This window comes from Bidens hawaiensis, unplaced genomic scaffold (genome assembly GCF_021521415.1).
Source record: "Bidens hawaiensis isolate Kalapana, Puna unplaced genomic scaffold, B.hawaiensis_p1.1 tig00045734_1, whole genome shotgun sequence".
In the NCBI taxonomy this organism is placed as follows: Eukaryota; Viridiplantae; Streptophyta; class Magnoliopsida; order Asterales; family Asteraceae; genus Bidens; species Bidens hawaiensis.
In genome coordinates this window covers 66677-91709 of record NW_027498150.1, presented here as the reverse complement: position 1 = coordinate 91709, position 25033 = coordinate 66677, and the positions used below count along the sequence as shown (strand labels likewise).

The following is a 25033-nucleotide window of genomic DNA, read 5'->3' as shown; positions in this document are numbered from 1 at the left end:
AATAATTAAAAAAAAAAACATGTTTTAAAACAATCCATTTTAACCCAAAACCGGTACCAAGACCTGAACCCGTCTGAATTCGAACCAATTAAAGAAATAAATACAAAGTTAAGACGTAAAATGGGTTTGTATGTAACTAGCTAGGGTTTGAAATCAAATCCATAGATCCATCATCCCCAAATCAAATCTGTTTGTTTGTTATGACGACTGAAGGTTCTAGATCTTCAAGTTCTTCCGTTGATTCGTATATTGGAAGCTTAATTAGCTTGACTTCCAAGAGTGAAATCAGATATGAAGGCGTTTTGTATAATATCAACACTGAGGAATCCTCCATAGGATTGACCAACGGTAATTCATTTCTACTTATTCTGCTTTCTGTTTGCTAGGGTAACATTTAGGGCTTTTTTTTTAGTTTCATTTGTGTTTGTTAGTTAAAGGTTTGTTTTATATTTTCAAACAATTAAAATTAGGATCATAGAATTCATTATTTCTCATTCTTAAGACGTAGAAATATTTTTTCATATACTAATTAGTGAATTATTATTATTATTATTATTTTGGACACTCTGCAGTAAGATCGTTTGGAACCGAAGGGCGAAAAAAAGATGGTCCGCAACTCATGCCTAGTGACAAGGTTTATGAATACATATTGTTTCGTGGAACTGATATCAAGGTACCTAAACTGGACCCTTTTTTTTTCTTTACTTGCTTGTTTGACTTAGAGGGTTTGGGATTGCTTATTTTAACCACCTTATAAACTTTTTGAAAAGTAATAAGGTGCTTGGGATTGTTTATATTGTGAGAGGAAAAGTTCCATAAGTTACATTTTTTTATGGAGGCCACATAAGGAATCCCAAACACCCCCTTATGGATAACAAAGGTGTTAAAATTACTTTATTATTATTGCAGGATCTTCAAGTGAAATCATCTCAGCCGGTTCAACCGTCACAACCAATTAACAGTGATCCTGCCATAATTCAGGTATTTATTTTAACTTTATAATCATTGTATATTTACAACGATTTTGATCGTTGCATAATCATTATAATATTTAATTTCAATGCAGTCTCATTATCCTCGGCCACCCGCACCATCTTCCACTTTACCTGTTGTCAGCGACTCTTCGCCTACTCCTAGTACTTATAACCCACATCTGGGTCAACCCGGGTCAACGTTCCAAGGGGGTGTGCCTTTATATCAACCCGGTGGGAATGTCGGCCCGTGGGGCCCGTCACCACTTCCTCCAAACGCAAACAGTAGCGGGCTTCAAATGCCCATGTATTGGCCTGGATATTATGCACCGCCAAATGCACTTCAACAATCATTGCCTCCACCACCACAAGAGCTAGGATTGCCACCACCTATGCAACCATACCCTAGTTTCAACGCGACTGGACCGCCAAATACATCTGCCAGCTCAGCGCCTTTAACATCTAACTCCTTACTGAGACCCACGCTGCCTTCTTTGCCAGCTCAGCCTACTGCTGTTACTACCGCTAGTACTACTGATGTCAGTGTAACCATACCTCCGATTAATCCTAACCTACTTTCTGGTGCAAGATTTCCTTACATATCTCAGCCGATATCATCAGCACCGTTGGTTTCTACTGGATCAGCGACACCGTCACTTTTAACTCCAGGGCAGCTACTACAGTCTGTGCCAGGTGGCATTATTCTTGCCCAATCTCCAACAGCTGTTCAGAATGAGGTGGAAGTGGTTCAAGTGCCACGGGCATCATCACCACCTACTGAACAGCCTGTTCCCGAACCAACAGAAGTGCCCGTTTCTGTGCCGACAGAAGCTCAGCCGCCAATATTGCCGCTGCCATCTCGAAAGCAAATTGCGGAGAAGGTATGCATGGATCTTCAACTTTGCACTCATTGTATTTGCATGATAACCAACTTTTAAAGCTATTTTTTAGGAATTAGTTGCACGGGGTAGGGATCCCAAGAGAACCACTTGGAAATTGAGAACCATTTTGAACCACTCATTTTTCTTCAAGCTTTTTTTTAACACAAAAAACGAACTTTTTTCGAAATTTTTTTTTCCTTTTGGAATTTTTACATATGTGTGTGTATATATATGTACATATGTGTTTAAAATTGCAAAATAAGTGTTATACATATATGTACAAATTTACGAAATAACAAATTATGTGATTAGATATGGAAATGATAATGTATGCCATAGTTATTAAATGCCCTCGCTTCTTGCGCCTAGGCCTATTTTTCAGCCAAGCTCAATAAATGCACTTCTAGTTTCTAGGCGAGCGCTTTAGCATTGTTTATGCCAAGAACATGAGAACATAAAAGCCGAGAAAAAGAAACGTAAGGGCTGCTATTGAAACTTAGATCTAGTAGAAGTCAATGGCATTATATTTGTCATTCAAGTTTTGGAATATAATATAATACCTTTTGTTATTGAAACTTAGATCTAGTAGAAGTCAATGGCATTATATTTGTCATTCAAGTTTTGGAATATAATATAATACCTTTCGTTATTTTAGAGCTTTTGGTACTAATTAGATTACAATATAATACCTTTTGTTTATTTTATTTGAAGATTATTATTATTTTTCATATACATAATATATTTTTAATTTTTAATTTAAGTGCGCTTATTTTTCCTCACTACCTCGCTTTTTTTTGCACCTTGCGCCTAGGCTCCAGATGAGGCCCATGCGCTTTGAGTGCGCCTAACGCATTTGATAACTGTGATATACGCATATATACAAGTTAACAATTTATGTAATATGTACGTGGAGAGGAAAATGATAATGTTCATATATGTGCAATTAAGAGAATGATAATGTACATTTATGTACAATTGAGAGAAATGATAAAGTACATATATGTGCAAAATGTTTTAAAAACAATTTTGCTTGAAGGGAAATAAGTGGTCCAAATGGTTCTAAATTTCCAGAAGGTTCTCACACGATTCCAATTTTTTATGAGAGAACTCATTGTTAAAGAGAGAAGTTTCCGAACAACACTTTTGAGGACCGCAATGGAAAGTACTTGCGGTCCACAAAGAGCATATGTAGTAATGAGTATTAAACACAGTCACATATGCAATACATGGACTTGAGAACTTCATGAAAAAACATGCAGACGGCCGCAATGGAAAGTGCTTGCAGTTTGCAATGAGCATGTGTAGTAATACACATGTGCAATACATGATTTATGCAATAGTACGTTTTATTATTTTCTTTCTCCAAAATTTTTATTTTTTGGGAATATACTGCATATGTGCATTATACCAAAAAAAAGATAAAATTGCATTGCATGTATTTAATATATCATGTATTGCATATATGTAATGCAAAGTTCTTGTGGTCCGCAAGGCGCTACGAGCATACGTACTTATGTAATATTACGCATGTGCAATACATGATTATATGCGTATATGCAATAGTACTTTTTTTTAATTTGTTTTCCAAAATCTTTGTTTTTTCGGGATATACTGCATATATGCATGGATATATTAAGAAGCTAGTTGGGTACTTGATTAAATAAATATACTTCATCTAATGTGTAATTTTTCTGTTATCTTTATTGTTTTTCTTTAGGCCAATGGAGCCACCTACCAGAACCGTCCAAATTACAGTTACAGAGGGCGTGAAAGAGGCAGAGGGTCTGGGGTATGCAGCCATATGTTTTATTATTTATATTCTGTATGATCTAACTGTGTGTAATAATTTTATATCTATTAAACTATTCAGGGATCACGACCTGTGATGAAATTTACCGAGGAGTTTGATTTTAATGCAATGAATGAAAAATTCAACAAGGATGAGGTCTGGGGTACTTTGGGAAAAACCAAAAAAGATGAAAACGCTACCGATGAGGATGAATCAGAAGAGGAAAATGATCCCAACTTGCCCAAAGTTGATGTTAAGGTGATCTGTTGACTAATGTCATAAACTCATAATTGTTAATAAATTCATTCTATTAAATATCTGTTCTTATTATAATCTATTGTGTATTGATCTACAGCCCGTTTACAGTAAGGACGACTTTTTTGATACTTTATCTAGCAACACTTCAGATCGTCAATCAAATTATGGACGAACCAGGTTCTCTGAACAGATGAAACTAGATACCGAGGTATGATAAATTCTATATTATTAGGTTTCCTTACCATTGACAAATTTTGGCGCGTAGAATATAATTAAGATTTGGGTGGTTATATCCAACCGTTTTAATAAGTCTTTCGGGTTGACATGTTAAACTCGTTTATTTAAGAGGGCGGACCCATGAATCCATTTACTTAACCTTCGTTTTAACTCATTTATATCAAACCCCTACCATTTTATGACATGTTTAACGCGTTTAAAAGTTGAATACAAGTTGAGAACCTGCTTACAACCCATTACCCACCAACCCGTTTTGATAAAGCGTTAAACAGGCACGTTCATCAGTTGTTCGATTCGTTTTTGAAAGAAAAAAAATCTGGCCCTAACTGAAAACTGAACTTATCCGAATTAGAATTGTGTCTACTCGAACCGATTAAACTGATTTATTCTGTTAGGTTATCCGATTAAAACGGTTATTTTGCGGGTTTATCAGTTGACTTCGGTTTGGTTATCCATAAAAGCAAAATTGGTGGAGCCGCTAGCTGGACTGAAAACCGAGTTCACAGTTTAGATATGGTTAGAAACCGAACTAAAAACCGAGTTCACAGTTTAGATATGGTTAGAAACCGAACTAAAAACCGAGTTCACATTTTGGATACAGTTAGAAACTAAACTGAAAACCCAATTCGATCTCGTGTTCCCCGGTTACAGATACGATTTGGTTTTCTAGTTTTTTGGTTTTCTGTTTTTTCGCAAACTCCTAGCCGTGTTTAGCTTAGAATTGACGTCTTTGACGCGAATAAATATATGGGTCATTGGGTCGTGTTAATATATTGTGGGAAAAAGGCTGAGGCCTTGGCAAAGATTTATTAATGAAAGGACAACACAAAACAATGCATCTAGCTATCTTCCCAGATCCACTTTTGTTATAAACTTATAATCATACTGTTATCTTCCCAATCAATACAACCCTTTTTTATACACTCCTTATACTTTTTAAAATTGAGATACTTGACCGCAGTAGTCAAAGTTACCAAAAAACTGATGTTAAGCCAATTAACCCAAACAATCCCATCTTCAACCGTTCAACTTGACAGGATATACTAATGACTTGTTATGGTGATCTAATGCAGACATTTGGAGAATTTTCTAGATACAGAGGGGGTGGTAGGGGTGGACGTGGGCCCTACCGTGGAGGACGGTCTCGAGGCGGCAGTTATTATGGAAGAGGAGGAGGATATGGGTATGTTGGGAGGGGTCGTGGTGTGCGAAATGCAAATGCAGGCAATGAGTATTAAAGGTTTGTTTGGTGTTGTTTTAACAAGTTGTGTTTTAGGTACATACCAAATGGTAAGTCTATGTTGGGTATTGGTTTTCAATTTTATTTCTTTTTAAGAGGAATAAAGTTAAATGTATGTTCCCAGCTTCCTCACGGTATGGTTTTATTGTTATTTTGAATATTTGTAGACTTTGAAGCCTAGAAAAGTTTTATGATATCAAGACCATAATGTTGTGTTTTGAGTGTTGGATGCCATTATTTTTTATTTGTATTTTTACTCTCATCTATTTCACAAAGGAACTTTAAAATTTTGGTTTGGTTATTATTTAGAAGTAGCAACATTAATATATGCAAATATGCGTTCCCAAGGAAAGGAAAAGAAAATCTACCTCTTCTCTTTTCTATAATGCCTTTCCTTTCTCTCCTATTCTCTCTCAGTTTGGAAAGGCATATTTTGTTCTTTTTTCTTCTTTCTCTTAGTTTCCTTTCTATCTTTTACACTGTGTTTTCAAGTCTCATTAAGGAAAAGAACTAGAAGCAAATAAAAGGCGTTTTATTTTTTGATGGAAAGGAAAATGATGTGTTTTCAAGAAGGGAAGGGAGAGAGAGAAAATAGAAAATTATGGGAAATCTTTCTTTTTAAGTAGAAGAAAGAATTGAGAAGGAAAGAAATCAATGAGGGAACAAAGAAGAAAGGAAAAACAATAGATAAGAAATGAAAAACTTTTCTTTTCTTTCTCTTAAGTAAATTCTGAAAATAATCTTGGGAAGGCAACATTTACTTAGTTCCCTTGGTTTCCTTTCATAAATAACTTGGTAACACAACCATTTTCTTTCCTTTCTTCTCTTTAATGAGACTTTTGAATACACCATAGCGTTGTGTTCTTGAGTTTAACAAATGAACAAAAAGAAGTGAACATAATTTAAGGAGAGGAAGAAAGATCTAATTAACTACCAAGTTTGATGGAAATAAAAAATAAATAAAAATTTAATGTGTTGTGAATTCTCTCTCTCTTGAAGCCTATGTAATTTAGAAGGAAGAACATACTGTTATATGGAGGATTATGAAAACCACAGTAAATTCTTGTACCTTTTGTTTTAATAATAATAAAAATAATAATATATGACGATTATGTAAGCTTGCTTACTCCACTCTCTTTTTAACTTTCGTTGTATTTACCGGTACTAGTTTATTTCTTACAGTATTCTACTTCGAACTATATATGTTTTCAGCGTGCCTCAAGACATTTTAGACCTCAACATTTTACAGCCCAAAGTATTTGTCCCTCTTTTTTTCTCTTGGTTAATGTTTAGGGCATAGTTAATCATAAGGGCATACACATTTTCTCGATTTATAGCATGAACAGGACATGAAAATAATCATGTTTCGGATTGTCACGCCTACCTGGTTTAATAAATGGGCCATTTTTGGGCTGGCGTGCTTAACTCGTTTATTTGTCTCACTTGATACGTAAATAAATGAGTTAAACATGTTATGTTTAGATTATACAAATTCACGTAAATATATGTGATTGGAGTTGTGTTCTAGTTCATATACTTAGCATGTCCGTACTTCTCTTTGTTCTTTTTAGGCTTTATTGTCAACGTGTGATTTCCCGCATTCTTATTATCTCAACCACCTTTGTTCGTCTATCGAGGTGAGTACCACATGCCCGGTTTTACTTATTTTCCACGTTTTGGGGACATATGCGTAAATTATATTTTTCATATACACAAAACTGTAACTATTCGGAGAGGTCCAACATAATTACTTATACACAAAACTGTAACTATTGTCTTATACACAAAACTGTAACTATTGTTTTATGTGTTAACAATTTATACCTTACTTGTTTATGTGCTTAGATGCTTTACGTGAACCACATTCGGAGAGGTCCAACATAATCTCAGAATAGTATGATCATACGCCAGTCGTTATAGCTTTATGCTTCTCGACATCTCATTTTACTTGCTCATTTGGTTAATTTGTTATTATCATATGACTTGTTGCAATTGCTTATTTTTATTATACTATATGTACACCTAATGGATGAACCGAGAGCAAGGCCCAAGAGGCAAATCATGTTACCTAAAAAGCTGCACAACTAGTTCTTTCTGTTTCATTTAGTGGTTAAACCCATGATCACATGTTTCCTTTTTCATGCATGCATTTAGGAGTAACCTTCCCACGTTTCCTGCATTTTCTGCATTATTTCATGTATTTAATCTTTGGTTTGTAATGAGAAAAGCATCAGAAAATTGCCCCATCGGCTTGTCTTTCTCCTTACTTGAATTCTTGAGTTTGATCCACTAACGGATTACCTATCATTGGTGCTTTCATTCCCGAACCACCTCCACCATGCCACCCCATTGCGACCAGTCTGGTGATGAATTGCCCGTCACCATCTCCGACCAACTGTCACAGTTGATCACCGCCACTCACACCACATCAACCACCACCACAACACAACTACCTGCCCTCATATAAACTACAACCAATCTCGCAGCAAATATTGCCAAACTTTCCGAACAACTCTCACCCGATAAACCACGATATGAATCCCCCAAACCATAGGAGGATCCGTCTTCATCTTCTTCCAACACTCACCCCGCCTATCCTAAACCACCCAAGATTAATCTCCCCCTGTTCAACGGTACCAACTCCCTCAGTTGGATATTTTCGGCGGAAAAATTCTTCAACTACTACTGAGTCCCACCCGATGAATACGTAGAGTTAAAGGCTTTCCATCTTATCGGAGACGCATTGTCATGGTACCAAAGTTTGGCCAACAATTTCTTGCTAGGCTCGTGGGATAATTTCAAATGGGAACTGGAGCTTCGCTTCGTCCCATCTATGTATGAAAATCACTAGGCAACTGTAACAACTGGGTTTTACCATTTAAGATTACCCGACTCGCTTTTATAATCGGTAAATTTTATCAACAAAAATTATCGCGTCTATCGAGTAAACAAATTATTAGAATATTATTATTTATTTACTTATTTAAAATATCTTTCATATTATGGCAAAAATTACCCAAACTAAAACTATTACCTACATTTGTTTCCCTCCTTATATTTTAGGGTCTAAACTGTAAATATTATATATTAATGTATAATATAATCCAATGATCCATTTACCCAAGATCCATAACCCAAACCCGCAACCCATTTACCCAGATCGTATCTTGCACCGCAATTCTCGTCACTAAATTTGGAAATTGAATCAATGGTTACGTTCATCATACATATCTCAGTATAACCGACATCTTTATTTTAGAAACAAGATCAAATTAGTTACGTATTGGTTATAATATTAGGCCGACATAACTCGTTTAAGAATATACATATTATCGATTGTTATAATCTAATTAAATGAACAGTTAGCATTCTCTAGCCATCGCCAACGTTAAGCCGTAAACGAATTGGAGTATAATGATCTGCAACTATCCGTTCTTGTTCTTGTTGAGCCGTCCACTGTAACGTGCGATTAATCAGTTATACTTCGTGGTTAGAGGTAATAAATTATATAATTATGTTCGCCCTTCAATCCTGATCATTAGCCCTAACATAAATCGTTCGATTATTAACGAAATTAATCAATTGATCGAATTAGGGTTTTAGGTTAACTGGTTTCGTTATCTGTCCTGTTATATATTTCCCATTCTGCAGTGTTACCAACTGATCAGTTGGCTGATTGCTGTGATTTTATTATCTGGGCTGAATGGCTCGGGTTCGAGTCCCTCCTGCAGCGATTTTTTTGGTTTTTATTATCTTTTTAGTATTCTTTAGTTTTATAATATTATTCACTTAAATCATATTAATAATATAGTAAATATTAATTAACTCATATTTTCTTAAAACCGGCACACTAACTAGTCGTTTTTCCAAATCTTATATGTATATATACGTGTTTAGATATTAAAGTTTTCACAATAAAGGTATTAATATTTAAAAAGAATTTTTATAAGGTTTTAAATTAAAATACATAATATAATCCTATTAATTAATAATCTGAAATATAAGGTTTAGTATTTTATAAAAGATTTTATTTTGTATAAATAAAAATACATATAAATACATTAAACATATTTTTAGATTGAAATGAACAAATCCCTTTATATAAACTATAGAATCTCAATAACTATTTATTTAAATATTTTTTATGAAATTTTATATGATTAAAATCATTATATGTTTGTTAAACTTTGATAAATTAAAGTAATAATTTAAAATAATAAATTAACAATAAATCTTTGTAATATTTAACTTTCGTTAGAACTCTCGTGATCATTAAATCTCGACCCTCTATTTAGTCTTAGATTCTTTATTCAGTCCATACTTATTTTCCTCAATTATTGTTGCTTAGGATTTCTCGTCGATAATTTCCGAAGAGCGTAACTCTTGTTTACTACCGTTCATATCGAATTCGTTTATCTCTTGCTTATTGCTAAGGTGAGTAATCACTCCCCTTTTTACTTATTTTATAAACCTTTTTGGGGACATGTGCGTATCTTACATATTTAACTATTACCTAGTATTCAAAACCGCTACTGTTAATCCTTGTGTGTATATCGGTTTATGCCTAACATGCTATTTGCTTGCTTTTTTTGAACGTTGTATGCTTACTTCGGTAACCGATGTCCATTTTTATGGCACGGTTTAGTCCTTGCTTTGGTAACCAATGTCCATTTATATTGATTGGTTGAGCCCTTTCTTTATGGTTTCTTTCTTTATGGTTGATTGCTTGTTTACATGCTATGGCTTAACTGTTTATTCTCACAGGAACAGTTTGCATCTTTATTTATTTATTATATATTATTATTGTTGTGTCTTAAACTGGTGTTTTACTTACTCAACATGTGTTGTTGACAAAATTATATTTTATACGCATATGCAGGTTATTGTAGAAATTTAATGCAGGTTGGTGAAGACTTAGTGAAGAATTTAGTTCGTAGAATATTTTAATCAAAAATATAAAATTTGTATTATTGTATGAATTATGTACCTGTTTGTATTGGATTTATTTGATAATTGAATTCAATTAATAGATATTGTCATTTAAATATTGCATGATAGTAACCTTGTGAGTTGTGACAATCAGTTCATGCCCCGGCATTTCCGCCTTAGGTTGGGGTGTGACAGCAGCCCTTTTTAAACTCCGGCAAACCACAACCGTTACAAAACTATCAAACGAAATTTGAGAAGATTAGTAACCGTGTTACGAGCCTTTCCCGGTAAGCTCTTCGTAATTGTTACATCTCAGGGCTTCGCCAAGATATTCAAAACAAACTCGCCATATACAAACCTACAACTTTACATGAAGCATGCTCTCTATCCCGACTCATTGAAGATAAATTAGACATCAATACCAAACACAAAACTCCCTTTTACCCTAACAAACTACCCACCATTTCGCAACCACCCTCCTACTCTCCTGCTACCTCTTCGCCCACCACAACACAACCCTAACAAACAACCTCCTCTACTTCCCAATCCTTCAAAAAAGTCCCCCTCACTACCACTTACACGTTTGCCACCAGAAGTTATCGCCCAACGACGCAAAGAAGGGTTATGCTTCAGTATCATGAGCGCTACTCTCCAGGCCACAAGTGTAAACCAGGCACTGCAGGTCACTGGATACATCCAAGGTAAACCGGTTCAAATCCTTGTGGATAGTGGAAGTACTCATAGCATTATTCAACCAAGGGTTGCTTCACAATTACAACTACAGTCGCAATCCATTGTTCCATTCTCTGTAATGGTGGGAAATGGCTAGTTCATCCAATGTACCGGTCATTGTTCCGATGTTGCCTTCCGGATCAAACGAACCCAATTTCATATTCTGTTCTTCATCCTTCTGGTTGAAGGAGCAGATGTCGTTCTAGGCATCTCTTAGCTCAGTACTTTGGGTCGTCTTTCAGCGGACTTCCCCATCCCAGAGATCTCTTTTATTAAAGACGGTAAACCTTGCACCATCACGGGTGAACCCTCGAACCAACAGGTTACTTCAAGTTCCCTTCATACCCTTTTGAAACATAATTATGTGGCCTCATTACACACCATGTACATGCACCACATCCCTACCCTTACACCCACAACCGACCCATTGTTTCACCAAGACCCACAATCCATGCATTACTCACAAAATTTAAAACTTTTTTTCAACCAACCCACACCCTACCTCCAAACGGAAACCATGATCACCATATACCTCTCAAACCACGATCACCAACCCACACTTTCAAAAGAAAATCATGACAACCTTATTGAGGAAATGTTACAGGATAGAATTATCCAACCTAGCCACAACCCATTCTCATCCCCAGTCCTCTAGTTAAAAATAAGGACGGATCATGGTGGTTTTTCATAGATTATAGGGTCCTTAATGCAGTAACCATACAAGATAGATTTCCTACTCCAACCATCGATGAACTTCTTGATGAACTGCATGGCTCTACGATCTTTTCTAAGATCGATTTGCGAGCAGGTTAGCACCAAATAAGGGTTGCACAAGAAGATGTTCACAAAACCGTTTCGAACAACATATGGGCACTATGAATTTCTCGTTATGCCCTCCGGCTTAACGAATGCATCATCGACCTTTCAGGCAGCCATTCTCGTTACAAAACCAATTCACCGCAAAACCTTCTAAGTGTATATTTGCTGCCTCACAAGTATCATTTCTCGGTCACAAGATATCGGGCAAAGGAGTCGATCCCGAAGATAATAAGATTAAAGCTACTCAAAAGTGGCCTACTCCGGATTCCTTTACCACATTGCATGCTTTTTTGGGTCTCATTGGGTGCTATCGGAGATTTGTACACCATTATGCATGAATAGCCGTACCATTGACCGACATTTTGAAGCCAAAAGAGTTCGCGTGGAGTGAAAAAGCAACAACGTCCTTCACAAAGTTGAAAGCTAATATGGAGCAATTGGTAACCCTAGCACTTCCAGATTTTACACAACCTTTTGATGTTACCACAGACGCATCAGGGTATGCCATTGGTGTTGTTTTATCTCAACATACTAGGCATATCTCTTTTTTCAGCAAGAAGTTGTGTCCTACTATGCAAACACAGTCCACGTATACAAAAGAACTTTGTGTGATTACAGAGGACGTAAAGAAATGGCGATAATACCTATTGGGTAGAAGCTTTCGTATCCATACCGATCACCCCAGCCTAAAGCACCTACTCACCCAAACCATCCAAACGACGGAGCAACATAACTGGGTCACTAAGTTAATTGGATATGATTTCGAAGTCCATTTTAAGCCGGGAAAAGAGACTACAGTAGCAAACGCTTTGAGCTGGGTCAAACAACCAACGCTACTCGGCATCTCGCACCCAACTGCCACTTGGTTGGACACAATTCGAGATTTTTTCAAGCACAATCAGAATGGTAAGCAATTGGTTGCCCAAATCCAGCAAGACCCTAATTCCTTTCCTAACCATAACATCCGTGATGGCCTTGTGTTAGTGCATGGTAAATTGTTGGTGCCTATTGATAATTTAAGACAGCAGCTATTGCATGAGTTTCACTCCTCATTCATTAGTGGCCATGGGGGTAACAGCAAGAATTAAGAGAATTACATCTTCATTCTCATGGTTAGGAATAAAGAAGGACGTTGCCAACTTCATTCGTGCATGCCCGGTTTGTCAAGCAATAAAGGTACCCACTCATAAACCTTTTGGTTCACTACAGCCTTTACCCATACAAGAGGCACCATGGTATGAAATTTCCATGGATTCTATTACCAATCTACCACCTTCGAAAGGTAAGACGGTAATATGGGTCATAGTGGATTGTTTGTCCAAGTTTGTACACTTTATTGCTCTATCACCATGCTACACAGCTGTTTCTCTTGCCTCAATTTTTATGAAAGAGATTTACACGTTGCATGGCTTACCTAAGATATAGTATCAGATCGTGACCCAATTTTTATTAGCCGATTTTGGACAAAATTATTCAAAATAATGGGTACTCGGCTGGTGCACTCAAGTGCTTATCACCCGGAGACGGACGGGCAAACGGAGGTTGCCGATAGGTGTCTCCAAGCTTACCTTCGTGCCTATGTCATGGATGAACCTTCAACGTGGCACAAATACATTTACATTGCTGAATTTTCGTACAATATTAACTACCACTCAGCCATTCAGATGAGCCCCTTCAAAGCCTATACTGTTATGAAGCATCAGTTATTCACGACTATCTACTAGGCTCCACGAATAATGCCTCCATTGATACTTCATTGGTAACTCATGAAAGGCTCATTACTTCATTAAAAAAGTCAATTAAGAAAGCAAAAGAAAGGATGGTTCTTCATGCAAACAAGCACCGAGTAGAAAAGGAATTTGAGGTAAACGACATGGTATACTTGAAGCTTCAAAAATACAGGCAATCGTCGGTGTAATAACGTAAGAACCACAAATTATCTCGCCGTTTTTATGGCCCTTACAAAATCATCGAACGCATCGGAAAGGTGGCATACAAATTGCAATTACCAGAAGGGTCAAAATTCCATCACGTATTCCATGTTTCTCTGTTGAAACCCAGTTTTGGAATCAACAATGAACCAATGGGAAACATAGAAGACTTCAGCCAGATAATGACGAGCAACTGACACCAGAGAGCATTCAGGATCAAAGGATAGGCCGATTGGGTCAGCATGAAGTGTTGGTGAAATGGGTTAATCAGCCAATGGAAGAAGCAACTTGGGAAGAAGTACAGCTACTACACCAAAAGTTTCCAAATCTGAACATTGAGGCTGTAACAACTCGGGTTTTCGAATTTATACTTTTACCTGACTCGGTTTTATGTTCGGGTTATTTTTATTAAATAAATTGCGTTTATCGAGCTAAATTGATTCTTTTAGTAATATTTAATTATTTATAATTATATCTTTTGTATCTTGACACATTTAACCCAAAACATAAAATTTATATTCTTTTTTGTCCACTCTCAAACTTCTCAAACTCCAGGGTGCAAACTGTAAATACTATTATAACCCATATTATACAAACGGATACCCATGAACCAAACCTGGATCCATTTATATTTCGCAACCAGAAACCCTAATATGATAATTTGAAATTTGAAATTTTGTTATCTTGATCTCGTAATTATCATAATACCTTATTTCCAACCTATTAAACGTTATAAACGTGGTTAATAATCTCCAATTGTTCATCATTATCCTATTTGAAATATAAATTAAACCCTAAAATCGTTTTCTATATAAACGATCATTATAACTCATTGAATTCACACCCACCTTCCTTCCGCTGTCGCCAACAGTAACCCTATCATCAATTATATTATCATTGCCGTTTACTAGCTCGTTCGTAAGCAATTTTGGCCGGAAACTGTTAGATCTCGTTCGCCATCAATCCAAACCCGTTAAGATAATTGTTATACATGGATAAGTTCGGTTTTTCATGGGGATTAAAAGTCCTAAACCTAATTGATCTTACATGGATACGATCTGTTGTTTATGGTTCATATTCAAACAGGGTTAATTTTGTTTCAGTTTATATTTAATCAGTTTTGGTTCTTGTTGCACGTTGCTAAGGTAGCCTAGCTGGTTAAGTCTTTGAGTAACGGGGTGCAGGTCGCGTATTCGACCCCCTGCAACCCCGGATTTTTAGCATTTTTTTGTTTATTTTTTTAAATCAATTAATAAACATGTTAATAATAATAATAATTAATTAAAACCATTTTATTGAAAACCGACAATATACCACTTGTTTTCTCACATCTTTTGTCCGTGTGTGTATATATATATAATAACATATAAACTAATATTTTTGTTTTAGTATATATATTATAAGTAAACTTCATATATAAATATATTTATAAAACTAACCATGTTTTAAGATATATTTTATATGATAAAATATTTTAATAATTTAATTTAACAAAGTAATGGTACTTTAAAAGATGAATTTTACTTATATATATATGATAAAATATTATATTATACTTTATATATATAATTTAATAAACTAATAATGTTACATATAATATATTTATTAAATTAATTATGATTAAAAGGGTATAATATTAACTTAATTATCGAGCTTTCATGAATCTATCTAGTTCATATACTTAGCATGTCTGTACTTATCTTTGTTCTTTTTAGGCTTTATTGTCAACGTGTGATTTCCCGCATTCTTATTATCTCAACCACCTTTGTTCGTCTATCGAGGTGAGTACCACATACCCGGTTTTACTTATTTTCCACGTTTTGGGGACATATGCGTTAATTATATTTCTCATATACACAAAACTGTAACTATTCGGAGAGGTCCAACATAATTACTTATACACAAAACTGTAACTATTGTCTTATACACAAAACTGTAACTATTGTCTTATGTGTTAACAATTTATACCTTACTTGTTTATGTGCTTAGATGCTTTACGTGAACCACATTCGGAGAGGTCCAACATAATCTCAGAATAGTATGATCATACGCCAGTCGTTATAGCTTTGTGCTTCTCGACATCTCATTTTTACTTGCTCATTTGGTTAATTTGTTATTATCATATGACTTGTTGCAATTGCTTATTTTTATATATACTATATGTACACCTAATGGATGAATCGAGAGCAACGCCCAAGAGGCAAATCATGTTACCTAAAAAGCTACACAACTAGTTCTTTCTGTTTCATTTAGTGGTTAAACCCATGATCACATGTTTCATTTTTACTTGCTCATTTGGTTAATTTGTTATTATCATATAACTTATTGCAATTGCTTATTTTTATATACACTATATGTACACCTAATGGATGAACCGAGAGCAAGGCCCAAGAGGCAAATCATGTTACCTAAAAAGCTGCACAACTAGTTCTTTCTGTTTCATTTAGTGGTTAAACCCATGATCACATGTTTCCCTTTTCATGCATGCATTTAGGAGTAAACTTTCCACTTGTCCTGCATTTTCTGCATTATTTCATGTATTTAATCTTTGTTTTGCAATGAGAAAACCGTCAGAAAATTACCCCATCGGCTTGTCTTTCTCCTTACTTGAATTCTTGAGTTTGTTTCTCCTTACTTGAATTCTTGAGTTTGATCCACTAACGGATTACCTATCACATACACATCGATTTCCTTCCATTTTTCTTATTTTTTTTCTTCATTTGTTTCATTGAAAAACTAAAAAAACACGTTTTTCTATCCCTCATCAATTCTTTTCATTTTCACTGCTAATTTAGAGCATGTTTGGGATTGAGTTTGAAAAATGCTTATTGGCTTAATGACGTTTTCAAAAAGCCAGGATTTTTAGGCTTTTATAAAACTGATTTTTAACTCTTTCAAAAAGCTAAAATAAAGAGAATTTTCCTGATTATCAAACACTTAGCTTATTGACTTTTTGAAAACACCAATAAACCAATAAGTATTTTTCAGACTCAATCCCAAGCATGTCAATAAAATGACATAAGGGCATTAGTTTATCCATTTCGATCACTATGATGTAACTAAAAGAAATTTTAAAGTTTTGTTTTTCTTGTAAAAGCTTACACATCTAGTTCTCTATGTTTATATTTATTAAATTAAATTATGCTTTTTTTATATATTATTTTCTTTTTCTTCATTACATTCAATATTTAGAGGTTTATATGACATCTCTAAATTTGTTTTCTCTAATTTAGAGATTGAGATGTAGAAATGGTTAAAATAATGTTTTCTATATTTAATGTATGAGGTATGAGATAAAGACTTGTTCTAAGAGCATTCTTAATTCATCTATCATATTATGTGAATGATATTTTTTTAATATAAGCAGTTGTTTAGAGTGTTTTGAGTAAAAAGAAAGAAAATGCTGTGATTTTCTATATATATAAAAAGTTTATTTAGCAGCTACATTAAAAGTATATTATTTAACTAAAAAGAAGATAAAATACAATAATTTTTAGCAGGGCCGGCTCCGAGAAAGAAAAAAAAAATATTGGGCCAAACGCAAAAATTTTTTTGGGCCTTAAATAAAAGAAGAATTTTGTTGGGTTTAAATAATTTAAATTTTATATGGGTTTACTTGGTTATAATTTGGGTTGTGTAAAATACTCTTGTATAAAAAAAAAGATTAAACATGTGTAAATGGAACTTGAACCTATAATCTTTTGATTAGGAGTAATACCATTTGCAAGTAGACCAAACTATTGGTTATGTAATTAGATTTAAACATTAAATATATATATTGTATTTCATAAAAATACAATATAATTTAAAAAATAAAAATAAAAATTCCGGGCCTTGCTAGTGTCGGGCCTGTGACCGTCAGATATAAATGCTATAAGAAATTTAGTAAATAAGTATTAATATGAAGTTAATATGTAAGAAACAAACCTTGAAGAGTGCTCCCTACCCATCATTTACTCCATGTACGTTGTATCCTAAAACACAACTCCAACAACATATATTTACGTGAATTTGTATAATCTAAACATAACATGTTTAACTCATTTATTACTTATCAAGGGAGACAAATAAACGAGTTAAGCACGCCAGCCCAAAAAAGGCCCATTTATTAAACCAGGTAGACGTGACAATCCGAAACATGATTATTTTCATGCCTGTTCATGCTATAAATCGAGAAAATGTGTATGCCCATATGATTAACTATGCCCTAAACATTAACCAAGAGAAAAAAAGAGGGACAAATACTTTGGGCTGTAAAATGTTGAGGTCTAAAATGTCTTGAGGCACGCTGAAAACATATATAGTTCTAAGTAGAATACTGTAAGAAATAAACTAGTACCGGTAAATACAACGAAAGTTAAAAAGAGAGTGGAGTAAGCAAGCTTACATAATCGTCATATATTATTATTATTATTATTAAAACAAAAGGTACGAAAATTTACTGTGGTTTTCATAATCCTTCATTTAAAAATTAGTTTGTATTAAACATCCCTCTAATGTGTATATCTATGTTCTTTTGTCTTTAGTTGCCTCTAAAAGAGTATGAAGAAACACTAAGTGACCCCGGCAGATTACGGATAATCTTAGGGTCAAGTAGATGTTTCCCACGAGGGTTAGGTCCGACAAAGATGGTTATTCTTCAGATGACCTGCAAAACAGACACCGTGAGCTCGTCACTGAGAGGGGGGGGGGTACCTCCTTGTGACCACCCTCCGGCGTGAGAATCAGACTAGATTGCTCTGAATACAAGTGTATATTAAGAGAAATAGCTAGAGCAGATAAGATATGTGATGGTATAAGATAGTATATGAGAGTATATGATACCGTTCCAAGGTGTTGGAGTATTTATAGCCGAAGGTAGGTTTCCAAGCAGGTACAGCCAGCTGTATAATATTCCTTTTCTACCAACTGTGGGCTACGCACGTGCCATGCTGGTGGTTGGTGGGTAGGCAGCGGCTGATAGTGACATGGCCGGCTGTGTACTATTCCTTTTCCACCAACTGCAGGCTATGTACGTGCCACGACAAGGGTTGGTGAGTAGGCAGCGGCTGATAGTGACATTTTGTACTAGAGCGTGCTCCTCGTCGTACTGTTGTCAGTGAGCTGTCACCCTGTGATTGGTTCATGGGCTGCTTTGGTCAGATCTTGTCTATTTTGTCCATACCTTGGCAGGTATAGTACAAAAGATCCTCCAGAAGCGTACGGACTGGCTCATTTGGGCCGGAGTATTCCCGCCTTGCTCATTCCTTCTTCAGGTGACATTACTGAATTATTGAGAGTTAGTGCTTGTGCGTGTAGCCTTGCTATTAGTGCGGGTAGCCTTCCCTGATGGCTTGTATCCGCAGCTGCGGGAACAGGCGGGGTACTTCACCATTGGGAGGCTTTTCCTGCGGGAACAGCTGGCGTACTGCGCGTAAGGTCTTCATCTCTCTGAGCATGGTGGGTCCTGCGGAACCAGTTGGTCTTTGCGCAGACGTCCCTCTTCAAGGTGAGTCTTGCGGGTCCAACTGGGCCCTGCTGGGACCTACCTCTTAAAGTCCCCCCAGTCCAATGTTCTTCTCATGAATTGTTAATAAGTGAGGTGAACTTTTGGACTTAAGCAAAGGGTTTTGAAAAGGGTTTTTAGTTTTAAGGTTTTCCGTGGGGATTCTTCCCGCGGTTTTCCTAATGTCACGTGCAGAAATTCCCGACTTTTCTGCTTGATCTTTGGGTATGATGCGGGTAGGTGTGTAACCTCCTCGCAAGTCAGGAGCGTTGAGTTTCACTTGTGTAGATTCTCCACGAGGTTTTGGTAGTTTTAGACATAGTGATCAATTATGTTAAACAACCAATTCCATCTTGGAGCTTCAAACAATCTAGTTGTCAACGTTCCCGCTATGCGGGGATGTTATTTCCCTTTCCACAAGCATGGCCCGGAAGATCCTTCTTGGTTTCAATTCCCTGCAAGTGCTAAGTATGTGAAGGGTTTCGCCTTGACACTGTACCCGCACTCGTCTTATAGTTACTTGATTTCCAAGGTATTCTTGGCTTCAATTCCCTGCAGGTGCTAAGTATGTGAAGGGTTTCGCCTTGACACTGTACCCGCACTTGTCTTACGGTTTGTTGGTTACCAAGGTATTCTTGACTTCAATTCCCTGCAGGTGCTAAGTATGTGAAGGGTTTCGCCTTGACACTGTACCCGCACTTGTCTTACGGTTTCTTGGTTACCAAGGTAAGGGGGTATATTCCCTCTTATTTTTGAATCTTTGAATCTTTTTGAAATTTGAAGAGTTGGTGAAAGGATAAGAACAGTCCAAACTGTTGAAGGGACGTTAGCGTCGTCCGACAGTTTCTTCTGACAGTTTCAGGACTTGCAGGCAGTTATGGCGACGTGACAGTATATGGTCATTCCAGACGCTTTTTCAGGCGCGTGGGCGCGAATTTTACAGCACGCGTCCTGTCGACAGCTGTTGCCAGCTTGCTTTCCACGTGTCGTTGTCTCATTGTGCCTGCCCTCTCCCCCGCATTAAATTCATCGCATTCATTGCGATGGGTATATAAAGGGGGAAGAGGATGCATCTCAACTTACACCTTCACTTAACTCTTCTTCTTCTAAACGATTTCTGGCGAATACTCTAACTTTTCCGCCGAGCATTCTCCTGAAATCGTTCTCTTTCATACCTCCAAAATGTCTTCTACTCATGATCCTGAGGTTACTGCCGAAGAGTCCGACGTATACCCTGAGAACCCGATGTCCGCGTCTGACAAGGACGATAAGAGTACTGCTGGCGAGTGCCAGTGTGCTCTTTCTGTCGATCTATACAGCTATATCGTCAAGAAGTTCATGCTCGATCCTTACGAGCCTGAGTTTCCGGAGCCTCACTAGACGGTGTACGATGCCCCCAAGGGTAAGATAGGGGTTTATGCCTCATCCTTCCTATATGGGAATCTCAGATTCCCATTAACGAAGTTCGTATACCGTGTTCTGGAGAAACACGGTGTACATTTGACAGAGGTGCACCCGATGGTGATCGCAAAGGTTCGCCACTTTGAATGGGTGTGCCACATTCTGGGCGTTGAGCCCCGCGTCGACCGCCTGATGACCTTCTATTCCTAGAGGTGCATCCAGGGCTGGTATACCTTGGTCACTCGGATCAAGGGTTTGAAGATCTGTGCTACCGAGCGCAGTCTTCGGTCTTGGAAGCGGGAGTTTTTCTATATCTCCGCTCGCGTCGTCCCCGTAGCGATGACGTTCAAGAACGAGAGAGCACTCCCCAACCTTCACGCCTCCAACTACCAGGAGACTGAATGGTTTACCAAGATCTCCCGGATCCAGACTCCGGTTTACCGCTTTGCGGAGTCTGGGATGGTGATGCTTGGGATGAGCCGGGTATGGAAGGATGCCGGTTCTGGGACGCCGCAAGTACCTATCATCCTTGAATACGGTTCGAATCTATTCCCTACGGTATGCTCCATCTCTTTTTGCTGATTTAGGGTTTTTCTTCTAACTGTTTTTCTGTTTATTTTCAGAGGGAAACAACTTGCAATCTCTTTTGCAACCGCGTGAGAGCGGTGGTCCCGCTCGGCTGGGTACTCGTGCTCTTGATGAGAACGAGTTGCCCATCCTGGAGCAAACGGCGGATAGGTTCGTGGAGGTCTACCCGCCGGGCCACGAGATTTTGAGCGCCACGCGGCCAGGTAAGGGATTCTTTAACCCTCGCCCTCTTCATGCTCAAACCTCTGCTGGAGTTTCCCTAATTTTATCATCTTCTGATGAGGGATCCGCAGATGGGCCTTTCTTCGTGAGGAAGAAGAAAGCTGCCGGTGTGAAAGGCAAGGCGAAGGTCGCCTCCACCGCCGATCAGGGAAATCGGTCCGACTCGGAGACCGAAAGCGAGGAGGCAGTGGGGAACCCTGGTGACGGTGAGACCACTGTTCCGGAGGTTGAGACAGCTGTCACCTCCGGGCAGCCCAGTACGACGACGGTGACCGGCGTGAAGAGGCCGGCTCTATCGGGTTCGTTCCCGCCTGTCAGAACCTTCAAGCTCAAGAAAACTCGTAAGTATAAATTAATCTTACCCGCAATTCTTTCCGCCATTGTTTTTAATATTTTGTCTTCATGCAGGCGTGGATGCAACCGCATTCCAGAGTGGAGCGGGAAGGAGCATCTCTGGACCCATGACGGTAGGTTTGGTCAATCTACCCGAGGCGATGACCCAAGCGGCTGCGCCTGTTTGCAGTGTTGGTTCAGTTGCTCATCACGTTGAGGCAACTGTTCCAATTGTGACGTCATCTCAACGGTTGTGAGTTCACCTCCTGTGAGTTCACCTCCGATGGTCTCTACCGCGGCGGCTTCAACCGTGCCTCCGGCACCGGCGACTACCTCGTCCCCGGCCGGTTCATCAGGTATGTTCAGGGTTGGGGCTTTTAGCCAATCTCTGCCTCCTTCCCATCTGCCTGACCTCTTGGATGGATATCCCTTAGGTTCGGGTGATGGGTTTGGCGGCTACCGGCCTGTTGTCGACCCTACAGGTGCGTAGGGTTATTTTGGCCTATTATCTTTTTTTTTCTTTTTTTTATCATTTTTTCCTAACCGCTTTTTGTTTTTGCAGTTTCGGATTCCAATGAGGTGTATGTTCCACGGTGGAACATCCGCCGGGGAACAACCCTTCGAACGGCTGTGGACTGCGTCGAGTGGGCGCGTCACGCAGCCCCAAGTGGTGCGTTGGGGGAAGCCATGTCTAGCTACCAAGAGGGTAGGCTGACGAATGAGCTTCGGATTCTCCTTGCCCGGATGCAGCCGCGCGTCGAGTTGCTTTGTCGTGAAAACGACAAGTTAAAGGCGGCGCGTAGCCAGGAAGTGGCTCAGGCGCGGGCTATCCGGGAGGAGAATAGGAGACTTGCCGCCATTGCTGCGGAGAAGGAAAAGGCCTTCAAGGCCCTCGAGGTTGAAGTTCAGGCCCGTTCCAAGGCTACCCAAGCTCTTAACGAACAGCTTAGGTTGGCAAAGGAAACTGCGCGGAACGCGACCGAGAGGGCCACCAGAGCTGAAGCCATTGCTGAGCGTTTGCACGCTGAGAATGAGGAGCTTAAAGCCAAACTAGAGAGGCTTCAGCAGGCTCATGATGCATTGGCTTTAGAAGATGCCAAAAAGCTCCAAGAGATCTTGGACCAGAGGGGTATGCTTGACCACACTGAGCGTAAGCTGAAGGGCATTGAAGAGGCTGCTGCTAAGGAAGTGTTGCTTTCCAACCTTAACAAAAATGAAGCCGAACGCGCCCGTGACCAAGCTCAAGCTGCCCTCCAGGAAGCTCTGATCACCAAGGAATGGCTTCTACGAGAAGCGTTGTCGCAGGTATGCGTAGCTTTATAATATATTTACGCTTTTCTTTATACTTAGAAAAGTTTGATACATATATTTTTTTTTGTAGGTTGTGCATCGGATCTTCACGAACACATCTTATGACGATGCCATGAGCGCAGCCCTCAACGCTTCCCATGAGGATGGGGAAAAGGCTGGTTTCTTGCTTGGTCTGGGGTTTTTTGAGAAGGGCATCCCGCCTTCCAACTTCCCTCTTAATGATGTGGACACTGAAGCTACTTACGACCAAGCAGTGAACCAGTATGCTGCCTTCCCGCGTCCGGTGGTGGAGATGGTGAACGAAATTGCTGCTGCTGATGATGGGCTAACTATTCTCAAGGCTTTCCTTGAACCGCCACAGCCAACTGATGGTGCGGGTTCGAGTGGGTTTGGAGGGAGTGGTCCTGAAGTTTGAACCTTGAGATCCCTTCCCACCGTTAGGATAGATTTACATTACTGTAGGCGGGTAGATACCTGGCCATTCTTGTAATGTTTGAATTTTTTATGAAATATAAATGTTTGTGCGGGTGGGACCGTCACTTTCACTTAATGACTTGCTTATAAACGTTATATGACTTGCTCATGCATATTATAGTTTAATTTGGCACTTGTTTTGCCTCATAAACAATATATGATTCGATCATGCATACTTTAGTTTAACTTAGCAATTTTCCAAGTGTTTTGGATAAGTTAACCTTTCGACGCGTGGTTGTCAATAGGTTAGTGTTCAGTTTCCTCTATCATGATTGTGCGGGTAGGACCGTCACTTTCATTTAGTGGGATGACCAATCTTCACCTATAACTGACCTGCGTGTAGGTTTTCCTCATCTTTTCCTTAGAAATTTTTGCCGTTTTGTGTTTATGCGGGTTTTGCCGCCTTCCACGCGCAACGACTTACTTCCCCACTTATTTATGCGGTGAATACCGGCATATCAGTGTTTTGAATAAGTTAACCTTTCGACGCGCGGTTGTCAATAGGTTAATGTTCAGTTTCCTCTATCATGGTTGTGCGGGTAGGACCGTCACTTTCATTTAGTGGGATGACCAAACTTCACCTATAACTGACCTGCGTGAAGGTTTTCCTCATCTTTTCCTTAGAAATTTTTGCCGTTTTTTGTGTTTATGCGGGTTTTTTCCGCCTTCCACACGCAACGACTTACTTCCCCACTTATTTATGCGGTGAATACCGGCATATCAGTGTGGTCAGATCATAAGTATAAATGTAAGACCATCAGCGTCAATGTGATAAGGAGAATCATTTCCATTAGAAGTGGCTCTAGGCCTTTTCTTTACAAGTTTGGAATTGATCTACATGCAGCCTGTGTAATTGAGCTCCCTTCCATGTTCTTGGGATGGGGGTGTCATCGAGCCTTTCGAGCCGATATGCACCTAGTTCGGAATCTCGTTGTTTACGCAGTATGTAGTCTTCAACATTGAAGCTGCAGTTTCATCCGTGTTTTCCCCAACTGGGGTTCTACACGCATTAGCCTGCTTAGCGTCCATTACGCCACGAGGTGAGTGAGTTTCCCATTTATGACGAATGCTTTGACGACGTCCTTCAAGGATACGCATTCCTCCGTGGTATGGCCTTTTGTCCTGTAGAAGTCACAGGATTTGCTCTGATCAGCGTTGTGACGCTGTCGGATTATTGGAGCCTTTGGCCATGAGAGCCTCTCGGTGGCAAATATTTCGGTGACGCTTTTGGTGAGTGGCGTCCATCTGGAGTTCCAGTTCGACGACTGCATGTTATCCCTTCCGCCTAACCGAGGGTGCGAGCCGGATGAGGTGTCAAAGTTTACCCTTGACTGCCAAATACCAAGCTTCCTCTTTTTGTTTTGTCGGGCAGTAAGGACGTTATTTTCTCTTGTTTTTTGAGTGTAGAGGTTTGTGCTCTGGGGAAGATCTC

The 25033-nt window shown here is 38.5% G+C and overlaps 1 protein-coding gene across 1 annotated transcript; it reads left to right on the top strand.

Moving 5' to 3' along the window:
- Positions 1-109: 109 nt before the first annotated feature.
- Positions 110-5640, top strand: LOC143595926 (protein decapping 5-like). Its single transcript, XM_077074821.1, has 8 exons — positions 110-348; positions 573-673; positions 910-981; positions 1067-1852; positions 3570-3641; positions 3723-3899; positions 3997-4107; positions 5210-5640. Exons 1-8 carry the CDS (start codon positions 201-203, stop codon positions 5372-5374), a joined length of 1632 nt encoding a protein of 543 aa, XP_076930936.1. The 5' UTR covers positions 110-200; the 3' UTR covers positions 5375-5640.
- Positions 5641-25033: the final 19393 nt, after the last annotated feature.

Bases quoted from the DNA above. Each gene is read 5' to 3' on its own strand.
- LOC143595926 (XM_077074821.1), top strand. From the start codon at position 201: ATGACGACTGAAGGTTCTAGATCTTCAAGTTCTTCCGTTGATTCGTAT. The intron at 1,853-3,569 runs GTATGCATGGAT...GTTTTTCTTTAG, and splicing joins GAAAGCAAATTGCGGAGAAG to GCCAATGGAGCCACCTACCA. The intron at 3,900-3,996 runs GTGATCTGTTGA...ATTGATCTACAG, and splicing joins TGCCCAAAGTTGATGTTAAG to CCCGTTTACAGTAAGGACGA.